This window comes from Oncorhynchus gorbuscha, linkage group LG12 (genome assembly GCF_021184085.1).
Source record: "Oncorhynchus gorbuscha isolate QuinsamMale2020 ecotype Even-year linkage group LG12, OgorEven_v1.0, whole genome shotgun sequence".
Lineage (NCBI taxonomy): Eukaryota > Metazoa > Chordata > Actinopteri > Salmoniformes > Salmonidae > Oncorhynchus > Oncorhynchus gorbuscha.
In genome coordinates this window covers 56,060,145-56,080,239 of record NC_060184.1, presented here as the reverse complement: position 1 = coordinate 56,080,239, position 20,095 = coordinate 56,060,145, and the positions used below count along the sequence as shown (strand labels likewise).

Genomic DNA, 20,095 nt, shown 5'->3' with positions numbered 1-20,095 from the left:
ATAAATATTATACGCAACTGTACAAAAGAGTCCCTTCACAACATAGATTCGGACTAATACAATGTATATATTATTTCGCATCTGCTCAATTCTGTAGGAATTATGTACGGTGCAACAAAGGAATCTGAAATAAAGGTCATTCCCCAATCATGGAAAATAACTGTCAGTGAATCTGGTCGTGAAATGAAAATGTTTAACCCGTATCCATCCTAATGGCTTATTGCAATCCTGCTATTGTTACGGACTGTCAGGCTGAAGGGTGGTTTACAGTCTACACACACATGGATGATATAAAAACACCCTCATTCAGAACACAAGCCTTATGGTGCTCTTCAGAAATACGTTTCTCAAATTAACCGAAGGAGATAAACGCTTTTTTGGGGCTTTTAATCCGAAAACAACAGCGAGTGTTATCTGTAGGCCAACGTTGGCCGTGATCAAAACGAAAAGGAAGAGAGACGCGGGTGTAACTACGTTGTCTATGAGAGGTCAGACGTAGAACCATTTGTGAACAATTAAGAGCAGGCGTGATGGGGGGAAAAGGGATTTTAATACCGGTGACATTTCAACTGGCAGACACAAAATGGGACACATCCATTATGCCACGCTGCATGTTACAAACATGGCAATTAATATCAACCGATTCCATTTATCCCTTCCTCCTCGCACATTTCCCAGCAAGCCTGCGCCCTGCTTAAATACATAAATCATACCAATTCATTTTTTCCTAACACGTTGGCCTTGGTTCAGGCTTGTGGGCTCAGAAAGAGAATTTTGCTCCTCAACGCAAAAAAAATAAAAATAAAATAAAGTTGCAAACTGAAAAACCTTGGCAGTGGTGTGAGTCTAAGTCATAACCAGCATTGGGGCTGGAAGGTGTTCAGAACTATGGCAAGCTGTCATTTAGTTCTTACAGACGGAGGGAGAGGAAGAAAGTGGTAAGGGAGCGTGGTCGGGGAGAGAGAGTTGGAGGTGGAGAGGGCAGGGGGGAAAGGAAGGGAGCGTGGAGCTGGTGCCAAAACATGAGGCAGTGGAATGGCATTTGATCAGGAGGTAGAAAATAAAGCAGTTCCTCCATCGCTCTGGGCCTGTCATGTGGCCCACGATAAACAGACAATTACACAGTCAGGAGGAGAACCCCTCCACTCGCCTGGGTCCAGTGTGTGTGTGTGTGTGTGTGTGTGAGTGAGTGAGTGAGTGAGTGAGTGAGTGAGTGAGTGAGTGAGTGAGTGAGTGAGAGAGTGAGTGAGAGAGAAGGAGGGTGTGTGTGTGTGTGTGTGTGTGTGTGTGTGTGTGTGTGTGTGTGTGTGTGTGTGTGTGTGTGTGTGTGTGTGTGTGTGAGAAGTGTGGAGTGAGAGTGTGTGTGTGTGTGTGTGTGTGTGTGTGTGTGTGTGTGTGTGTGTGTGTGTGTGTGTGTGTGTGTGTGTGTGTGTGTGTGTGTGTGTGTGAGAGAAGGAGGGTGTGTGTGTGTGTGAGAGAGAAGGAGGGCATGTGGTGTGGCATGTGTGTGTGTGTGTGTGTGTGTGTGTGTGTGTGTGTGTGTGTGTGTGTGTGTGTGTGTGTGTGTGTGTGTGTGTGTGTGTGTGTGTGTGTGTGTGTGTGTGTGTGTGTGTGTGTGTGTGTGTGTGAGAGAAGGAGGGTGTGTGTGTGTGTGAGAGAGAAGGAGGGCATGTGTGTGTGTGTGTGTGTGTGAGGAGTGTGTGTGTGTGAGTGAGTGTGAGTCTATGCATGGGTCTATGGACCTTTACCAACACCCACGAAGGCAACAACAAACTGGCAGCAGAAAGCTAAACATCATTTATCCAGGGTGATGGATGATTTCTTACCAGTTAAAATCACGGGGGGCATTTGGCCTCCGTTTAGTGACAATCTAACCTGGCACCTAATAGGTTTACATTTCTGTGCCCGTGTACAGCCAATCTGTTTTCAGTGTAAATGCAGTACCAGCCATTGTGTATGAGGGTTCAGCTCCCTGTGGGAATGCAGTCAGAGTGTACATCCCAAATGGCACCCTATTCCATATTGGATCTGTTCAAAATAAGTGCACTACATAGGGGACTGGGTGTCATTTGGCATGCACCCAGAGTAACTGGTCTCCATAACCATCTGATACAGACCAGAGCTTCCACTATTTATTAATTACAAAGACAGGAGCATCTGTCCTGCTGAGCACCTGACAACAGTTCACCTAGTGTCTGTCTGTCTGTCTCTTTCCTGTCTGTCCGCCTGTGGATTGTAGAGGAGACTGAGGAAACCAAATGTCTACTTCAGACCCTAAAAGCATCAATATAAGGATCAGAAACATATGGAGATGAGGAGGTTTAAACTCTGACCACCCCCCAACACAGTCCACAACTCCCTCCTGGTCTGGGAGAGAGGTTCAGTCTCCATTAGACACACACCCCCCAACACAGTCCACGACTCCCTCCTGGTCTGGGAGAGAGGTTCAGTCTCCATTAGACACACACCCCCCAACACAGTCCACGACTCCCTCCTGGTCTGGGAGAGAGGTTCAGTCTCCATTAGACACACACCCCCCAACACAGTCCACGACTCCCTCCTGGTCTGGGAGAGAGGTTCAGTCTCCATTAGACACACACCCCCCAACACAGTCCACAACTCCCTCCTGGTCTGGGAGAGAGGTTCAGTCTCCATTAGACACACACCCCACGACTCCCTCCTGGTCTGGGAGAGAGGTTCAGTCTCCATTAGACACACACCCCACGACTCCCTCCTGGTCTGGGAGAGAGGTTCAGTCTCCATTAGACACACACCCCCCAACACAGTCCACGACTCCCTCCTGGTCTGGGAGAGAGGTTCAGTCTCCATTAGACACACACCCCCCAACACAGTCCACGACTCCCTCCTGGTCTGGGAGAGAGGTTCAGTCTCCATTAGACACACACCCCACGACTCCCTCCTGGTCTGGGAGAGAGGTTCAGTCTCCATTAGACACACACCCCACGACTCCCTCCTGGTCTGGGAGAGAGGTTCAGTCTCCATTAGACACACACCCCCCAACACAGTCCACGACTCCCTCCTGGTCTGGGAGAGAGGTTCAGTCTCCATTAGACACACACCCCACGACTCCCTCCTGGTCTGGGAGAGAGGTTCAGTCTCCATTAGACACACACCCCCCAACACAGTCCACGACTCCCTCCTGGTCTGGGAGAGAGGTTCAGTCTCCATTAGACACACACCCCACGACTCCCTCCTGGTCTGGGAGAGAGGTTCAGTCTCCATTAGACACACACCCCACGACTCCCTCCTGGTCTGGGAGAGGGGTTCAGTCTCCATTAGACACACACCCCACGACTCCCTCCTGGTCTGGGAGAGAGGTTCAGTCTCTATTAGACACACACCCCACGACTCCCTCCTGGTCTGGGAGAGAGGTTCAGTCTCCATTAGACACACACCCCACGACTCCCTCCTGGTCTGGGAGAGAGGTTCAGTCTCCATTAGACACACACCCCACGACTCCCTCCTGGTCTGGGAGAGAGGTTCAGTCTCTATTAGACACACACCCCACGACTCCCTCCTGGTCTGGGAGAGAGGTTCAGTCTCCATTAGACACACACCCCACGACTCCCTCCTGGTCTGGGAGAGAGGTTCAGTCTCCATTAGACACACACCCCACGACTCCCTCCTGGTCTGGGAGAGAGGTTCAGTCTCCATTAGACACACACCCCCCAACACAGTCCACGACTCCCTCCTGGTCTGGGAGAGAGGTTCAGTCTCCATTAGACACACACCCCCCAACACAGTCCACGACTCCCTCCTGGTCTGGGAGAGAGGTTCAGTCTCTATTAGACACACACCCCCCAACACAGTCCACAACTCCCTCCTGGTCTGGGAGAGAGGTTCAGTCTCTATTAGACACACACCCCACGACTCCCTCCTGGTCTGGGAGAGAGGTTCAGTCTCTATTAGACACACACCCCCCAACACAGTCCACAACTCCCTCCTGGTCTGGGAGAGAGGTTCAGTCTCCATTAGACACATACCCCACGACTCCCTCCTGGTCTGGGAGAGAGGTTCAGTCTCTATTAGACACACACACCCCAACACAGTCCACAACTCCCTCCTGGTCTGGGAGAGAGGTTCAGTCTCTATTAGACACACACCCCACGACTCCCTCCTGGTCTGGGAGAGAGGTTCAGTCTCTATTAGACACACACCCCCCAACACAGTCCACAACTCCCTCCTGGTCTGGGAGAGAGGTTCAGTCTCTATTAGACAAACACCCCACGACTCCCTCCTGGTCTGGGAGAGGGGTTAAGTCTCTATTAGACACACACCCCCCAACACAGTCCACGACTCCCTCCTGGTCTGGGAGAGAGGTTCAGTCTCTATTAGACACACACCCCCCAACACAGTCCACGACTCCCTCCTGGTCTGGGAGAGAGGTTCAGTCTCCATTAGACACATACCCCACGACTCCCTCCTGGTCTGGGAGAGAGGTTCAGTCTCTATTAGACACACACCCCACGACTCCCTCCTGGTCTGGGAGAGAGGTTCAGTCTCTATTAGACACACACCCCCCAACACAGTCCACAACTCCCTCCTGGTCTGGGAGAGAGGTTCAGTCTCTATTAGACACACACCCCACGACTCCCTCCTGGTCTGGGAGAGAGGTTCAGTCTCTATTAGACACACACCCCCCAACACAGTCCACAACTCCCTCCTGGTCTGGGAGAGAGGTTCAGTCTCTATTAGACAAACACCCCACGACTCCCTCCTGGTCTGGGAGAGGGGTTAAGTCTCTATTAGACACACACCCCCCAACACAGTCCACGACTCCCTCCTGGTCTGGGAGAGAGGTTCAGTCTCTATTAGACACACACCCCCCAACACAGTCCACGACTCCCTCCTGGTCTGGGAGAGGGGTTAAGTCTCTATTAGACACACACCCCCCAACACAGTCCACGACTCCCTCCTGGTCTGGGAGAGAGGTTCAGTCTCTATTAGACACACACCCCCCAACACAGTCCACGACTCCCTCCTGGTCTGGGAGAGAGGTTCAGTCTCTATTAGACACACACCCCCCAACACAGTCCACGACTCCCTCCTGGTCTGGGAGAGAGTTTCCGTCTCTATTAGACACACCCCCCACCAGATACACCCCACCACCAGTCTGGTCACCCCCCCCACGACAATAGACCCCACCACCAGTCTGCTCGAGTGTACGGGTCAGGTAGACTTACGTGGCACGGTCACACTGAAGTGTTGGGGATCAGAGATCAGCAGTTTCCTTTTCAGCTCATTCAGACCTACCCCTGTGGGACCTAGAGAGAGCGATAGAGAGAGAGAGTGAGAGCGAGAGAGAAAGCAGGACGGAGAGAGAGTTAAAGCATCATTAAAGCAACATCAGTCATGCATTCATCACCGCCTCCCCTTAACAAAGGTGGGTGAGATAGAGGCCGGGCCAGAGGAGCAAGGCAGTGTGGAGGCCAGGACTGGTCCAGGATGGGACGCAGCAGAGCGGAATTGTTTCCATCCCATATGCCAATGAGAGACACTGATAAATGTGTGATGGTGTTTACAGACCCAGGCACACACGCACACGTGCATACACACACACAAACACACACACCTTGGCTAAGTCCATCCATGCTTGGAACAGCGAGGGCCAGACTGTGAAAGTCACTGACTGAGACCTCTGTGCTCTCACTACTGTAAATATGACTGAGGTGTAGTGAGAGGAGAAAAGGAGGAGAGGAGTGAGGGAGAGGTAGGGGAGTGGGAGGAGGAGGGAGTGGGAGGAGGAAGGGAGTGGGAGGAGGAAGGGAGGGGTGAGGGAGTGGGAGGAATGAGGGAGTGAGAGGAGGAGAGGAGTGAGGGAGTGAGAGGAGGAAGGGAATGGGAGGAGGAGAGGAGTGAGAGAAGTGAGGGAGTGGGAGGAGGAGATGAGTGAGGGAGAGGTAGGGGAGAGGGAGGAGGAGGGAGTGTGAGTGGGAGGAGAAAGGGAGTGGGAGGAGGAGAGAGTGGGAGTGGGAGGAGGAAGGGAGTGGGAGGAGGAAGGGAGGGGTGAGGGAGTGGGAGGAGAAGAGGAGTGAGGGAGTGAGAGGAGGAGAGGAGTGAGGCAGTGAGAGGAGGAAGGGAGTGGGAGGAGGAGAGGAGTGAGAGAAGTGAGGGAGTGGGAGGAGGCGGTGAGTGAGGGATTGAGAGGAGGAGGAGTGAGAGGAGGAGGAAAGGATATGAGTGAGGGAGTGAGATGAGGTAGAGGAAGGAGGGAGTGGGAGGAGCAGAGGAGTGGGAGGAGGAGAAGAGTGGGAGGAGAAGAGGAGAGGAGTGGGAGGAGGAGGGGACTGGGAGGAGGAGGGGACTGGGAGGAGGAGAAGAGTGGGAGGAGGAGAGGAGTGAGGGAGTGGTGGAAGAGGAGAGGAGTGAGGGAGTGGGAGGAGGAGAGGAGTGAGACAGTGGTGGAGGAGAGGAGTGAGGGAGTGGGAGGAGGAGAGGAGTGAGACAGTGGTGGAGGAGAGGAGTGAGGGAGTGGGAGGAGGAGAGGAGTGAGGCAGTGGTGGAGGAGAGGAGTGAGGGAGTGGGAGGAGGAGAGGAGTGAGACAGTGGTGGAGGAGAGGAGTGAGGGAGTGGGAGGAGGAGAGGGAGGAGGAGTGGAATGAGGGAGTGGGAGGAGGAGAGGGAGGAGGAGTGGAATGAGGGAGTGGGAGGAGGAGAGGAGGAGGAGTAATGAGGGAGTGGGAGGAGGAGAGGGAGGAGGAGTGGAATGAGGGAGGGGAGGAGGAGAGGGAGGAGGAGGGGAGGGAGGGAGGAGGAGAGGAGGAGGAGTGGAATGAGGGAGTGGGAGGAGAGGGAGGAGGAGGGAATGAGGGAGTGGAATGAGGGAGTGGAATGAGGGAGGGAGAGGGAGGAGTGGAATGAGGCAGTGGAGGAGGAGAGGGAGGAGGAGTGGAATGAGGGAGTGGGAGGAGGAGAGGGAGGAGGAGTGGAATGAGGGAGTGGGAGGAGGAGAGGGAGGAGGAGTGGAATGAGGGAGTGGGAGGAGGAGAGGGAGGAGTGCAGCACCAACAGGCCTAAAGAGCACTTTGTTGTGTTTCCCTGAACAGCCTGAAAAATCAACAAGGATCCATCTCAGTGGGCAGCTGGGTTTTCCATCACATCTACTGGAGGGAGGGGGAGAGAGAGGGAGGGGGGAGAGGGAGAAGTAATGCACTATTGATTTGTCTGCGGCTCCAGATCCTTGCAACTTTTCCAAAACACAAACGCTGGCGCTCCCTCCTCTCCCCTCTCCCAGGCCCCCCCCGTCTCCAGCCAGAAACCTATAGCATATAACATCAGCAGGAGTGACCAGGCTAATATATGAGGCTAATTCAAACTGACTTTGTATCGATGTCTTCAAGTAGTGTGGACAAGAATCAATTACGGAAGTACAAGGTTCCACGCCCCTGGTTCTAGAAGCGTTACAGCGGCAGGAAGCCCCGCAGCTCCCGACAATCTGCCTGTAGAATGGCAAAAAGGCAGGGTTGATGGAATTCCTGACATGCTTGTCGTTCTGGACAGGCACTACGAATGCATCGGGCCCTATTGGAAATTAATTTTTGCAGGCAAATGTGTCTAGCAGGCCGCCATCTAAAACAAATGGAACTTGAGTTCACTCAGTGGTGTGGAGGAGTTGGAAAAAGAGGGAGGTTTGGATTATAAGCGGAGGTTGAACACAAATGCTGTACTGTTAGACATTAGTCATCATGTCTGTCTGTCTGTCCTATCTGGTGTGTTCACCTTTCACCTCCTGTCCGTCCTTTCAGAGAGATTTTAAGCTGCTCTGATAAACAGGTGTGAACAAAGACTGCCTTTAAGTGTGTGTGTGTGTGTGTGTGTGTGTGTGTGTGTGTGTGTGTGTGTGTGTGTGTGTGTGTGTGTGTGTGTGTGTGTGTGTGTGTGTGTGTGTGTGTGTGTGTGTGTGTGTGTGTGTGTGTGTGTGTGTGTGTGTGTGTGTGTGTGTGTGTGTGTGTGTGTGTGTGTGTGTGTGTGTGTGAGATAGTAACAGAGTGAGAGAGAGCAGAGTCTCTTCCTGAAGGATAAAGTCTCTCTCCAAGACAAGTACACACACGCGCGTGCCATTTGAGACAGCCCTACAGCAGTTTAGCGCTCGGCCACACATGTCCTCTCCATCACAAGGTCCCTGTAAGTGATAAAAGCTGTTTCCTCAGCACATTCAGTGTCCTCCACTCTCCATGTTAAAAAAGACCCCCAAAAATGTGGGGGTAAAAGCGAACTGCGGTCGCCGTCTCACATAAACAGCACATGGCCGCGTGAAGACAGCAATCAATCTTTCAGGAGAGTTTTCAGAGAACAAGTCCAAATGGGGTCTTGACCCTCTCCTCCGTGTTGATTTATTAAGATCAGGAAACGGATTTCACTTTTAAAATGTGTTTCGAGAGACCACAAGGAATGTGACTGTGCTGTTTAAAGAAGGACGTGCGTGTCAGCGGTGTTCCAGCGTGTTGTTGTAGGTGTTAAAGGCGCTGGAGCGGAGTAACATCAAGACAGAGGAGCAGGCTGCTCCCAGCCACAAGTCTAGTGGCCTAAATGGCACCCTATTCCCTTTATAGTGCACTACTTTACACCGCACTACTTCACACCAGGCACCATAGGGAATAGTTTTTAGTTCAAGCGCGTTGTTTGTCGGGAGGCAGAGCGGAGCAGCCGTTTCAGTGGTTGTTGGCCCTTCTTCCCGGCGGCGTCAGGCCCAGCCACGAGCACCTCGCCGTGGGATGACAAACGGCTCACGCTCCCTTACACTTTTACAGCTCTCATTAAACTATTCTCACCTTCTACATCGTTCCCTCGCCAGCAGGCGTTCTCTCGGTCTCGCTCTTTCTCTGGCTGTGTCCTAAATGTCACACTTTGCCCTATATAGTGCTACTGGGCACTGGTCAAAAGTAGTGCACTACAGGGGGAAGGGAATAAGGTGCCATTTGGGACCCAAACCTCTCACTACCTCTGCGTCTGATGTACAGTGGAGGACAACACACACGTTGCCTGTGAGGCCCATATAATCTGGGGTAAAGAACACACTGGGGTGGGACGTTGTGAACTAGTAGAAACAAACAGGCTTGTTCTTTTGTGCATTGTTGGTTTTTAACAATACAATACATCTCCAATACAATGTTGACCTTATAAAACAAAACGGCACCATAAAAACAAAACGGCACCATAAAAAAGCATATTTCTTTGCAACTGTTTCTGAATTATACTTGATTGGTAGTGTATTGTGTTATATTGAGTCTCCCTCTCTCCCTCCTCTAGGAGGGAGCGCGGTGTGGTGGGTCTCCCTCTCTCCCTCCTCTAGGAGGGAGTGCGGTGTGGTGGGTCGGTGCTCTCTCCCTCCTCTGGGAGGGAGTGCGGTGTGGTGGGTCACCCTCTCTCCCTCCTCTAGGAGGGAGTGCGGTGTGGTGGGTCGGTGCTCTCTCCCTCCTCTGGGAGGGAGTGCGGTGTGGTGGGTCTCCCTCTCTCCCTCCTCTGGGAGGGAGTGCGGTGTGGTGGGTCGGTGCTCTCTCCCTCCTCTGGGAGGGAGTGCGGTGTGGTGGGTCTCCCTCTCTCCCTCCTCTAGGAGGGAGTGTGGTGTGGTGGGTCGGTGCTCTCTCCCTCCTCTGGGAGGGAGTGCGGTGTGGTGGGTCTCCCTCTCTCCCTCCTCTGGGAGGGAGTGCGGTGTGGTGGGTCGGTGCTTTCTCCCTCCTCTGGGAGGGAGCGCGGTGTGGTGGGTCGGTGCTCTCTCCCTCCTCTGGGAGGGAGTGCGGTGTGGTGGGTCTCCCTCTCTCCCTCCTCTAGGAGGGAGCGCGGTGTGGTGGGTCGGTGCTCTCTCCCTCCTCTGGGAGGGAGCGCGGTGTGGTGGGTCGGTGCTCTCTCCCTCCTCTAGGAGGGAGCGCGGTGTGGTGGGTCGGTGCTCTCTCCCTCCTCTAGGAGGGAGCGCGGTGTGGTGGGTCGGTGCTCTCTTCCTCCTCTGGGAGGGAGCGCGGTGTGGTGGGTCGGTGCTCTCTTCCTCCTCTGGGAGGGAGCGCGGTGTGGTGGGTCGGTGCTCTTGCCCTCCTCCCCTCAGGCAGGTTGCAGTGCCAGTAAAAGTGTCAGACTGCATTACTGCCCTCATTAGAGAAACAGCCGTTAATATCTGGAGCTTAATAACTTCCAGGCCAAACGCAGAGCACATCACATAGCGTTAGAGCTGAGGGGGAGAGGAGGGGCGATGTGGACGCTGTGAGTCCTATCCAACCTCCACCAGCCAGCCAGCCAGCCAGACAAGGGTAACTTCAGCCTCCTCCAACCAGACCTTAACCCTGCACTGTTGAGTCCAACAAGGCTATGATAACAACTATATGTGGAACACTATCCTAAGGCCATTTCACCCTACTACGAACCATGCCTGGAAACCAATAAAAATTTATAAAAACAGATAAACATATTGTTTCATCTTTTGAAATCCGATCTCCACATTCATCCACATTCATTCTAATAAGAATGAGGAGAGTACAGGGTCTACTTTGTTCGTTGGAGATCATTTTTACATTCCTTTTCATCCACGTAGATGGATAAACAACTAGAGGGACGTTGGACACTCCAGTGATCTTTCTTGTGTGTGTAATGGAGTGTATGTGGGTGTATATGGGTGTATATGTGAGTGTATGTGGGTGTATGTGGGTGTATATGTGAGTGTATGTGGGTGTATGTGGGTGTATATGTGAGTGTATATGGGTGTATGTGTGTGTATGTGTGTGTATGTGGGTGTATGTGTATGTGAGTGTATGTGTGTGTATATGTGAGTGTATGTGTGTGTATATGTGAGTGTATGTGTGTGTATATGCGAGTGTATGTGTGTGTATATGTGAGTGTATGTGTGTGTGTATGTGAGTGTATGTGTGTGTATATGTGAGTGTATGTGAGTGTATATGTGAGTGTATGTGAGTGTATGTGAGTGTATGTGAGTGTATGTGAGTGTATATGCGAGTGTATGTGTGTGTATATGTGAGTGTATGTGTGTGTGTATGTGAGTGTATGTGTGTGTATATGTGAGTGTATGTGTGTGTATATGTGAGTGTATGTGTGTGTATATGCGAGTGTATGTGTGTGTATATGTGAGTGTATGTGTGTGTATATGTGAGTGTATGTGTGTGTGTATGTGAGTGTATGTGTGTGTGTATGTGAGTGTATGTGTGTGTATATGTGAGTGTATGTGTGTGTGTATGTGAGTGTATGTGTGTGTATATGTGAGTGTATGTGAGTGTATGTGAGTGTATGTGAGTGTATGTGAGTGTATATGCGAGTGTATGTGTGTGTATATGTGAGTGTATGTGTGTGTGTATGTGAGTGTATGTGTGTGTGTATGTGAGTGTATGTGAGTGTATGTGTGTGTATATGCGAGTGTATGTGTGTGTATATGTGAGTGTATGTGTGTGTGTATGTGAGTGTATGTGTGTGTGTATGTGAGTGTATGTGTGTGTGTATGTGAGTGTATGTGTGTGTGTATGCGAGTGTATGTGAGTGTATGTGTGTGTATATGCGAGTGTATGTGTGTGTATATGTGAGTGTATGTGTGTGTGTATGTGAGTGTATGTGTGTGTATATGTGAGTGTATGTGTGTGTGTATGTGAGTGTATGTGTGAGTGTATGTGTGTGTATATGTGAGTGTATGTGAGTGTATGTGAGTGTATGTGAGTGTGTGTGAGTGTATGCGAGTGTATGTGTGTGTATATGTGAGTGTATGTGTGTGTGTATGTGACTGTATGTGTGTGTGTATGCGAGTGTATGCGAGTGTATGTGTGAGTGTATGTGTGTGTGTATGTGACTGTATGTGTGTGTGTATGCGAGTGTATGTGAGTGTATGCGAGTGTATGTGTGTGTGTATGTGAGTGTATGTGTGTGTGTATGTGACTGTATGTGTGTGTGTATGCGAGTGTATGTGTGTGTATATGTGAGTGTATGTGTGTGTGTGTATGTGACTGTATGTGTGTGTGTATGCGAGTGTATGTGAGTGTATGCGAGTGTATGTGTGTGTGTATGTGAGTGTATGTGTGTGTGTATGTGTGTGTGTATGTGAGTGTATATGAGTGTATGTGAGTATATGTGAGTATATGTGTGTGTATATGTGTGTGTGTGTGTGTATGTGAGTGTCTGTGAGTGTATATGGGTGTATGTGTGTGTATGTGTGTGTATATGTGAATGTATGTGAGTGTGTATGTGAGTGTGTATGTGAGTGTGTATGTGAGTGTGTATGTGAGTGTGTATGTGAGTGTATGTGAGTGTATGTGAGTGTATGTGAGTGTGTGTGGGTGAGTGTGTGTGGGTGAGTGTGTGTGGGTGAGTGTGTGTGGGTGAGTGTGTGTGGGTGAGTGTATGCGTGTGTGTGTGTGCGTGTATGCGTGTGTGCGTGTGCGTGTGTGTGTGTGCGTGTGTGTGTGTGTGTGTGTGTGTGTGTGTGTGTGTGTATGTGGGTGTATGTGGGTGTATGTGGGTGTATGTGAGTGTAGGTGGGTATGTGGGTGTATGTGAGTGTGTGTGTGTATGTGAGTGTAGGTGGGTGTATGTGAGTGTATGTGTGTATGTGAGTGGGTGTATGTATGTGAGTGTATGTAAGTTTATGAGAGTATGTGAGTGTATGTGTATGTGAGTGTATGTATTTGAGTGTAGGTGGGTGTACGTGGGTGTATGTGGGTGTACGTGGGTGTATGTGGGTGTACGTGGGTGTACGTGAGTGTACGTGAGTGTATGTGTGTGTGAGTGTATGTGTGTGAGTGTATGTGTATGTGAGTGTATGTGGGTGTATGTGGGTGTATGTGAGTGTATGTGAGTGTATGTGAGTGTATGTGAATGTATGTGAATGTATGTGAATGTATGTGAATGTATGTGAGTGGAGTGGAAAGAGGAGTGAGGAAAGGGGGCCAAGGAAAAGCACAGGACGCCTGGTTCTCTTTGGAGGATCTACACGCCCACTTCACATTCTCCTGGACCACTAGCCTGACGTTTACAACGGAGAAAGAGACGCAGGGAGGCAGAGGGAGAGAGGAGAGATGGTGGGAGGGAGAGAGGAGAGATGGTGGGAGGGAGAGAGAGAGGAGAGAAAGAGATGGTGGGAGGGAGAGAGAGAGGAGAGAAAGAGATGGTGGGAGGGAGAGAGAGAGAGGAGAGATGGTGGGAGGGAGAGAAAGAGATGGTGGGAGGGAGGGAGAGAGGAGAGAAAGAGATGGTGGGAGGGAGGGAGAGAGGAGAGAAAGAGATGGTGGGAGGGAGGGAGAGAGGAGAGATGGTGGGAGGGAGAGAAAGAGATGGTTGGAGGGAGGGAGAGAGGAGATGGTGGGAGGGAGGGAGAGAGGAGAGATGGTGGGAGGGAGAGAAAGAGATGGTTGGAGGGAGAGAGGAGATGGTGGGAGGGAGGGAGAGAGGAGAGATGGTGGGAGGGAGAGAAAGAGATGGTTGGAGGGAGGGAGAGAGGAGATGGTGGGAGGGAGGGAGAGAAAGAGATGGTTGGAGGGAGGGAGAGAGGAGATGGTGGGAGGGAGGGAGAGAGGAGAGATGGTGGGAGGGAGAGAAAGAGATGGTTGGAGGGAGAGAGGAGATGGTGGGAGGGAGGGAGAGAGGAGAGATGGTGGGAGGGAGAGAAAGAGATGGTTGGAGGGAGGGAGAGAGGAGATGGTGGGAGGGAGGGAGAGAGGAGAGAAAGAGATGGTGGGAGGGAGGGAGAGAGGAGAGATGGTGGGAGGGAGAGAAAGAGATGGTTGGAGGGAGGGAGAGAGGAGATGGTGGGAGGGAGAGAGGAGAGATGGTGGGAGGGAGAGAAAGAGATGGTTGGAGGGAGAGAGGAGATGGTGGGAGGGAGAGAGGAGAGATGGTGGGAGGGAGAGAAAGAGATGGTTGGAGGGAGGGAGAGAGGAGATGGTGGGAGGGAGAGAGAGAGGAGAGAAAGAGATGGTGGGAGGGAGAGAGAGAGAAAGAGATGGTGGGAGGGAGAGAGAGAGAAAGAGATGGTGGGAGGGAGAGAGAGAGAAAGAGATGGTGGGAGGGAGAGAGAGAGAAAGAGATGGTGGGAGGGAGAGAGAGAGAAAGAGATGGTGGGAGGGAGAGAGAGAGAAAGAGATGGTGGGAGGGAGAGAGAGAGAAAGAGATGGTGGGAGGGAGAGAGAGAGAAAGAGATGGTGGGAGGGAGAGAGAGAGAAAGAGATGGTGGGAGGGAGAGAGAGAGAAAGAGATGGTGGGAGGGAGAGAGAGAGAAAGAGATGGTGGGAGGGAGAGAGAGAGAAAGAGATGGTGGGAGGGAGAGAGAGAGAAAGAGATGGTGGGAGGGAGAGAGAGAGAAAGAGATGGTGGGAGGGAGAGAGAGAGAAAGAGATGGTGGGAGGGAGAGAGAGAGAAAGAGATGGTGGGAGGGAGAGAGAGAGAAAGAGATGGTGGGAGGGAGAGAGAGAGAAAGAGATGGTGGGAGGGAGAGAGAGAGAAAGAGATGGTGGGAGGGAGAGAGAGAGAAAGAGATGGTGGGAGGGAGAGAGAGAGAAAGAGATGGTGGGAGGGAGAGAGAGAGAAAGAGATGGTGGGAGGGAGAGAGAGAGAAAGAGATGGTGGGAGGGAGAGAGAGAGAAAGAGATGGTGGGAGGAGAGAGAGAGAAAGAGATGGTGGGAGGGAGAGAGAGAGAAAGAGATGGTGGGAGGGAGAGAGAGAGAAAGAGATGGTGGGAGGGAGAGAGAGAGAAAGAGATGGTGGGAGGGAGAGAGAGAGAAAGAGATGGTGGGAGGGAGAGAGAGAGAAAGAGATGGTGGGAGGGAGAGAGAGAGAAAGAGATGGTGGGAGGGAGAGAGAGAGAAAGAGATGGTGGGAGGGAGAGAGAGAGAAAGAGATGGTGGGAGGGAGAGAGAGAGAAAGAGATGGTGGGAGGGAGAGAGAGAGAAAGAGATGGTGGGAGGGAGAGAGAGAGAAAGAGATGGTGGGAGGGAGAGAGAGAGAAAGAGATGGTGGGAGGGAGAGAGAGAGAAAGAGATGGTGGGAGGGAGAGAGAGAGAAAGAGATGGTGGGAGGGAGAGAGAGAGAAAGAGATGGTGGGAGGGAGAGAGAGAGAAAGAGATGGTGGGAGGGAGAGAGAGAGAAAGAGATGGTGGGAGGGAGAGAGAGAGAAAGAGATGGTGGGAGGGAGAGAGAGAGAAAGAGATGGTGGGAGGGAGAGAGAGAGAAAGAGATGGTGGGAGGGAGAGAGAGAGAAAGAGATGGTGGGAGGGAGAGAGAGAGAAAGAGATGGTGGGAGGGAGAGAGAGAGAAAGAGATGGTGGGAGGGAGAGAGAGAGAAAGAGATGGTGGGAGGGAGAGAGAGAGAAAGAGATGGTGGGAGGGAGAGAGAGAGAAAGAGATGGTGGGAGGGAGAGAGAGAGAAAGAGATGGTGGGAGGGAGAGAGAGAGAAAGAGATGGTGGGAGGGAGAGGGAGAGAAAGAGATGGTGGGAGGGAGAGGGAGAGTCCTCATAATAAGAAAAAGTGAGACTCCAGAGAGAAACAGGAAACATAAAACAGATCTTTCCTTGGCCTTTCTCTTCATTAGGTGTGAAATTGTCCATAGGTTGTCGTCCAAATTACAGAAGTGAATTGAAAATATTTACATTAGTGTGACAGAGGAGGGGTTATGTGCATTGTAGAGAGAGAGAGAGAGGCCGTGGCATCCGCTGGGTTGCACAGCCTGACAGTCTGTCTGGCAAGAAAATGGGCTAGCTAATTAGCAACACGCTATGATGAAGTCCATACCACTGTGTTTCACCGTACCGAGGCCTGGTCAATCATGCTAAAACAGACGTACTGCAACACAAGCCTCACTTTCTCTTCTCTTAATACGAGCATTAAATAGAAAGCCAGCGATATCGGCAGAATGAAGAATGATTCATATGCAGCTGCACCGATCAGTAGCACTGATAACCTTGAGAAGAAAAAGCAGCTTGTGAGGAATACATTCATTATTCGTGTCATTTGCAATAATAGTTCCAGTATTTATATCCAGGTTTTAATTCTGGTGCACCTGGGCTTAACGGTATTGGTCCACCATTCGTTGGCACAAAGCTTTCTCTAAACTACACAAGAAGGAATAAAAACAAAGCTAACTTCATTTCAAGATTTTGGCACTTCATCAGCCTTCTGGAGGACTTTGTAATACCAGCCTAAAAGGCAAGTGTTAACAATTCTGTCAAGTAAAAAAAGGAACATTTAGAGCTGAGCACGGTGCTGTTAATGAAAAGCACTAAATATGAAGGAATCCCCAGCCCGCCAGCCCTGTGCTGTCATTTTCCACCAGGGCTTTAAAAGTGAAGGGGGCTTGCGTGTGGCCGGGAGCATGTTTCTGGGTTACGGCTGTGTGAGGGCAAGGCTGAGCCACCTCCGGGCCTGGAACTCTGACTCTAGCGCCACACGCTCTCTCTATGGAGAAACCAGTTTTAGACTTAAACGATGGCTTCTGCCTGGCCAAGACCAACAGCTCAGCAATCCCCAGTGTCCCATGGTGGCAGTAGTCAGTTACTCACCCACTCCGACAGCAGCTTGGTCCAGCTCTACCATGTCGTGTGTGTGTGTGTTACTCACCGACGAGGACCACCAGCCTGTGCTTGGCCCCGCTCTGCCTGCGGTGGGGAGTCACCTCCTCGTAGGTGGCCACGTCAGCCATGTCGTACTGCTCACTCTTCTTACACTCATACATGGACTTGTTGGTCTTCTTGTCTCGCCTGCTGAGACGGAAACTCCGGCGAAAACCAGCTACAAATCAGAGAGCGAGAAGAGAGAGAGAAAAGGAGGGAGAGAAAGCTGAGTCACTGCAAGGGGTAAAGTTGACAGTGTATACAGTACATACAAGTACATTTGCATCTGCACAAAATGCCTGCCGATGCACATTTACGAGCGTTTCAATATGTATCAGGTCTGGCTTTATGTAGAGCAGTCCTTCATATGAAACACATTGAGAGTGATATCTGTGCAGTAGGTAGGAGTAGCGAACGCTTTTCCCTGGGCCCTGTCAAAGCTATTGCTCTATATAGGTGATAGGTCGCTAGTTGAGATGCACCTAGATCCAGGGAAAGTGTTTGGTCGGTGAGTAAGGTTCATATGTAATGTCGTCTGAACACTTTTGTCTTCTAGAGACCATAAAAACATTATTGCCACGTTGTCATTCTCCTCCCAGTCTCAGTTTATGTCATCTAGCTACCTCTTATGTAATTTCTCTCTTAATGTTACAGGACGGGTCTCAAATGGCACCCTATTCCCAATGTAGTGCACTACTTTTGACCAGAGCCCTATAGGCATTATATAGAGAATAGGTTGCCATTTGGGATGCATCCATAGATGTGATTCATCTGAGCCTTTTGAACCTGAATGGTCTGTTTTAAGCACATTGACCTCTGACCTCCTGTAGAGGGGAACAGGAGGTAAAGAGAGAATCAAAAATGGCAGGTGGGTGGGATGAGTGAAGGCGACCGGCATTTTCTCATGTAATTTACTGCTGCTATGTGAATTTACTGGTAGTTGCTTCATGCTTGTCCAGTTGACACAAGTACCAGTCAAGCGTTTGTCATTCTTCTCAGACTACTTTGGTACAGTAAGTGGTGTGTGTGTGTGTGAGTGCGTGTGTAAGGAAGTGTGTGTGGTGGTTGCATTCCATGGACATGCAGCGCACGATAAACCAATCAAACATGACAACTGTCATAAATTGACCCAAACAAATGGTCTGGTTTGAATGCACTAAGGCAGTACCAAACAGAGAGAAACACATCCCTAGTTTGAAGAGCACAGTTTCATATTTATGACAGACAGTTAAACCAAAATCCGCAAACCGAGGACCGTGGACACTTCGCTAATATCCCGTTCCTGCACACGGCAGAAGGGCTCTCTCTCTCTCTGTTTCTTTTAAACAGTGATGAATGAACCCAGCATTATGATCCAAGATGGCCAAGATTAAGGCAGCATTAAAATGATTACACTGGAGAGAGAGAGAGAGAAGCCCTGATCCAATCCTTTTATACTTTCCACAACATAGAGAAACCGCGAGGCGAGAGGCAGGCGAGCGCTGTGCAGATGTGCCACGAGAAAGAGAGAGAGTATAGCTACGGTCTCGGGAGTCTGTTCTTTTCCAAACAGTCACTTAATAAGGGACAGGAGATGGAGACCTACGCTGTGTAAGAAACACGGCAAACATACGGCTTCAGCACAATAACCCATGTGTGTATGGATCAGGTATTAAGGCATGTCACAATGCGTGTGTGTGTGTGTGTGTGAGAGAGAATGTATTTGTGTATATTTCTGAGTTTGTGTGTGTGTGTGTGTGAGAATGTATTTGTGTATATTTCTGAGTGTGTGTGAGAGAGAGAGAGAGAGAGAGAGAGAGAGAGAGAGAGAGAGAGAGAGAGAGAGAGAGAGAGAGAGAGAGAGAGAGAGAGAGAGAGAGAGAGAGAGAGAGAGAGAATGTGTGTGTGTGTCTGAGTGCATGTGTGAACCCTAGCGTTGGGATATTGTGTTACAGCTAACGTTCAGGCCAGACTGTTCCACTGCGGGCGGGACAGCGCGTTCCGGGTGAGCACTGTGTTGTCTGTGCCACTTCTCCTGCGGTGTTTCCTTCTCATTCAACACCCCCACTGCTCTGACCGAACACCAGCCAGAAAGAACGAGCCGCCTGCTCGCCACAGTGGAAAGGACGCACTGAATAGAAAACGCTGCTGCTCGCAACATTACTGTAACAGCAAGCCATGCACAGTGTCATCATTATCAATGGTTAACATCATAGCAGTGCTGTTACTAAGCCATTGCAGGGTGGAAAATATTAACTAAGGTTGTCCTGTTGGGTCCTGGTCTAAAGTAGTGCACTATATAGGGTCTTGGACATTCCAGGGCAGGTTCCGCCACCCCTCTGGATCGCTCTAATACTGTGGTCTGATTAGCGTGATGCTGCAGTACGGGTTGTTCCATTCGATTAGGGGGCCTTTCGGAGCCCAGAAGCCGCCAGCATTTCATTGGCTCTGTCAGAGGGAATCTCTTTGTTTTCCTTCAGGGAGGCAGGTGCACGGCGTTTCATTACCAGGCCCAGCTGCAGCCAGTCAATACACAGCTCTGTTCCTGTTGTTGAAGGGCCCTCCGTAATCCCGGGCCCTTCAACATCACTTCAACCCTTCTAGACAGCTCCATCCAAATAACAGAAAACAACTAACCCCCAACTTCTCTACCCGAGGATAAAGACAAATCAATCAAATGAGCGAGACAAAACGCACGCAGGGCGAGCATCGTCATCTCCATGGAGACAGAATTAGGCGAGCCCAGAGAGGGCTGGAAATCTATTTAACCCGAATGAAATAAATGAATGACTCAACCTTCCTGGTCTTCACCCTGACCAGTGTAGCGTTGTCATGTCTGTGTTACTGTTACAGTACAGAGGGGTTGTGTTACTGTTACAGTACAGAGGGGTTGTGTTACCGTTACAGTACAGAGGGGTTGTGTTACAGTACAGAGGGGTTGTGTTACCGTTACAGTACAGAGGGGTTGTGTTACAGTACAGAGGGGTTGTGTTACAGTACAGAGGGGTTGTGTTACAGTACAGAGGGGTTGTGTTACAGTACAGAGGGATTGTGTTACAGTACAGAGGGATTGTGTTACAGTACAGAGGGATTGTGTTACAGTACAGAGGGATTGTGTTACAGTACAGAGGGATTGTGTTACATTACAGAGGGGTTGTGTTACAGTACAGAGGGATTGTGTTACAGTACAGAGGGATTGTGTTACCGTTACAGTACAGAGGGATTGTGTTACTGTTACAGTACAGAGGGGTTGTGTTACAGTACAGAGGGGTTGTGTTACAGTACAGAGGGATTGTGTTACAGTACAGAGGGGTTGTGTTACAGTACAGAGGGGTTGTGTTACAGTACAGAGGGGTTGTGTTACAGTACAGAGAGGTTGTGTTACAGTACAGAGGGGTTGTGTTACAGTACAGAGGGGTTGTGTTACAGTACAGAGGGGTTGTGTTACAGTACAGAGGGATTGTGTTACAGTACAGAGGGGTTGTCTTACAGTACAGAAGGGTTGTGTTACAGTACAGAGGGGTTGTGTTACAGTACAGAGGGGTTGTGTTACCGTTACAGTACAG

At 50.6% G+C, this 20,095-nt stretch overlaps 1 protein-coding gene across 2 annotated transcripts in view; it reads right to left on the bottom strand.

Annotated features, from left to right (window-relative positions):
• mpp7a (MAGUK p55 scaffold protein 7a) overlaps window positions 1–20,095 on the bottom strand; it is a 288,163-nt gene that overhangs the window by 28,579 nt on the left and 239,489 nt on the right. For both annotated transcript variants that reach the window (XM_046292386.1, XM_046292387.1), the window contains 2 exons: window positions 16,558–16,728; window positions 5,205–5,285 (listed from right to left, as the gene is read on the bottom strand). In XM_046292386.1, coding sequence (XP_046148342.1) covers window positions 5,205–5,285; window positions 16,558–16,728 — 252 coding nt within the window. The remainder of the gene's footprint in view (window positions 1–5,204; window positions 5,286–16,557; window positions 16,729–20,095) is intronic.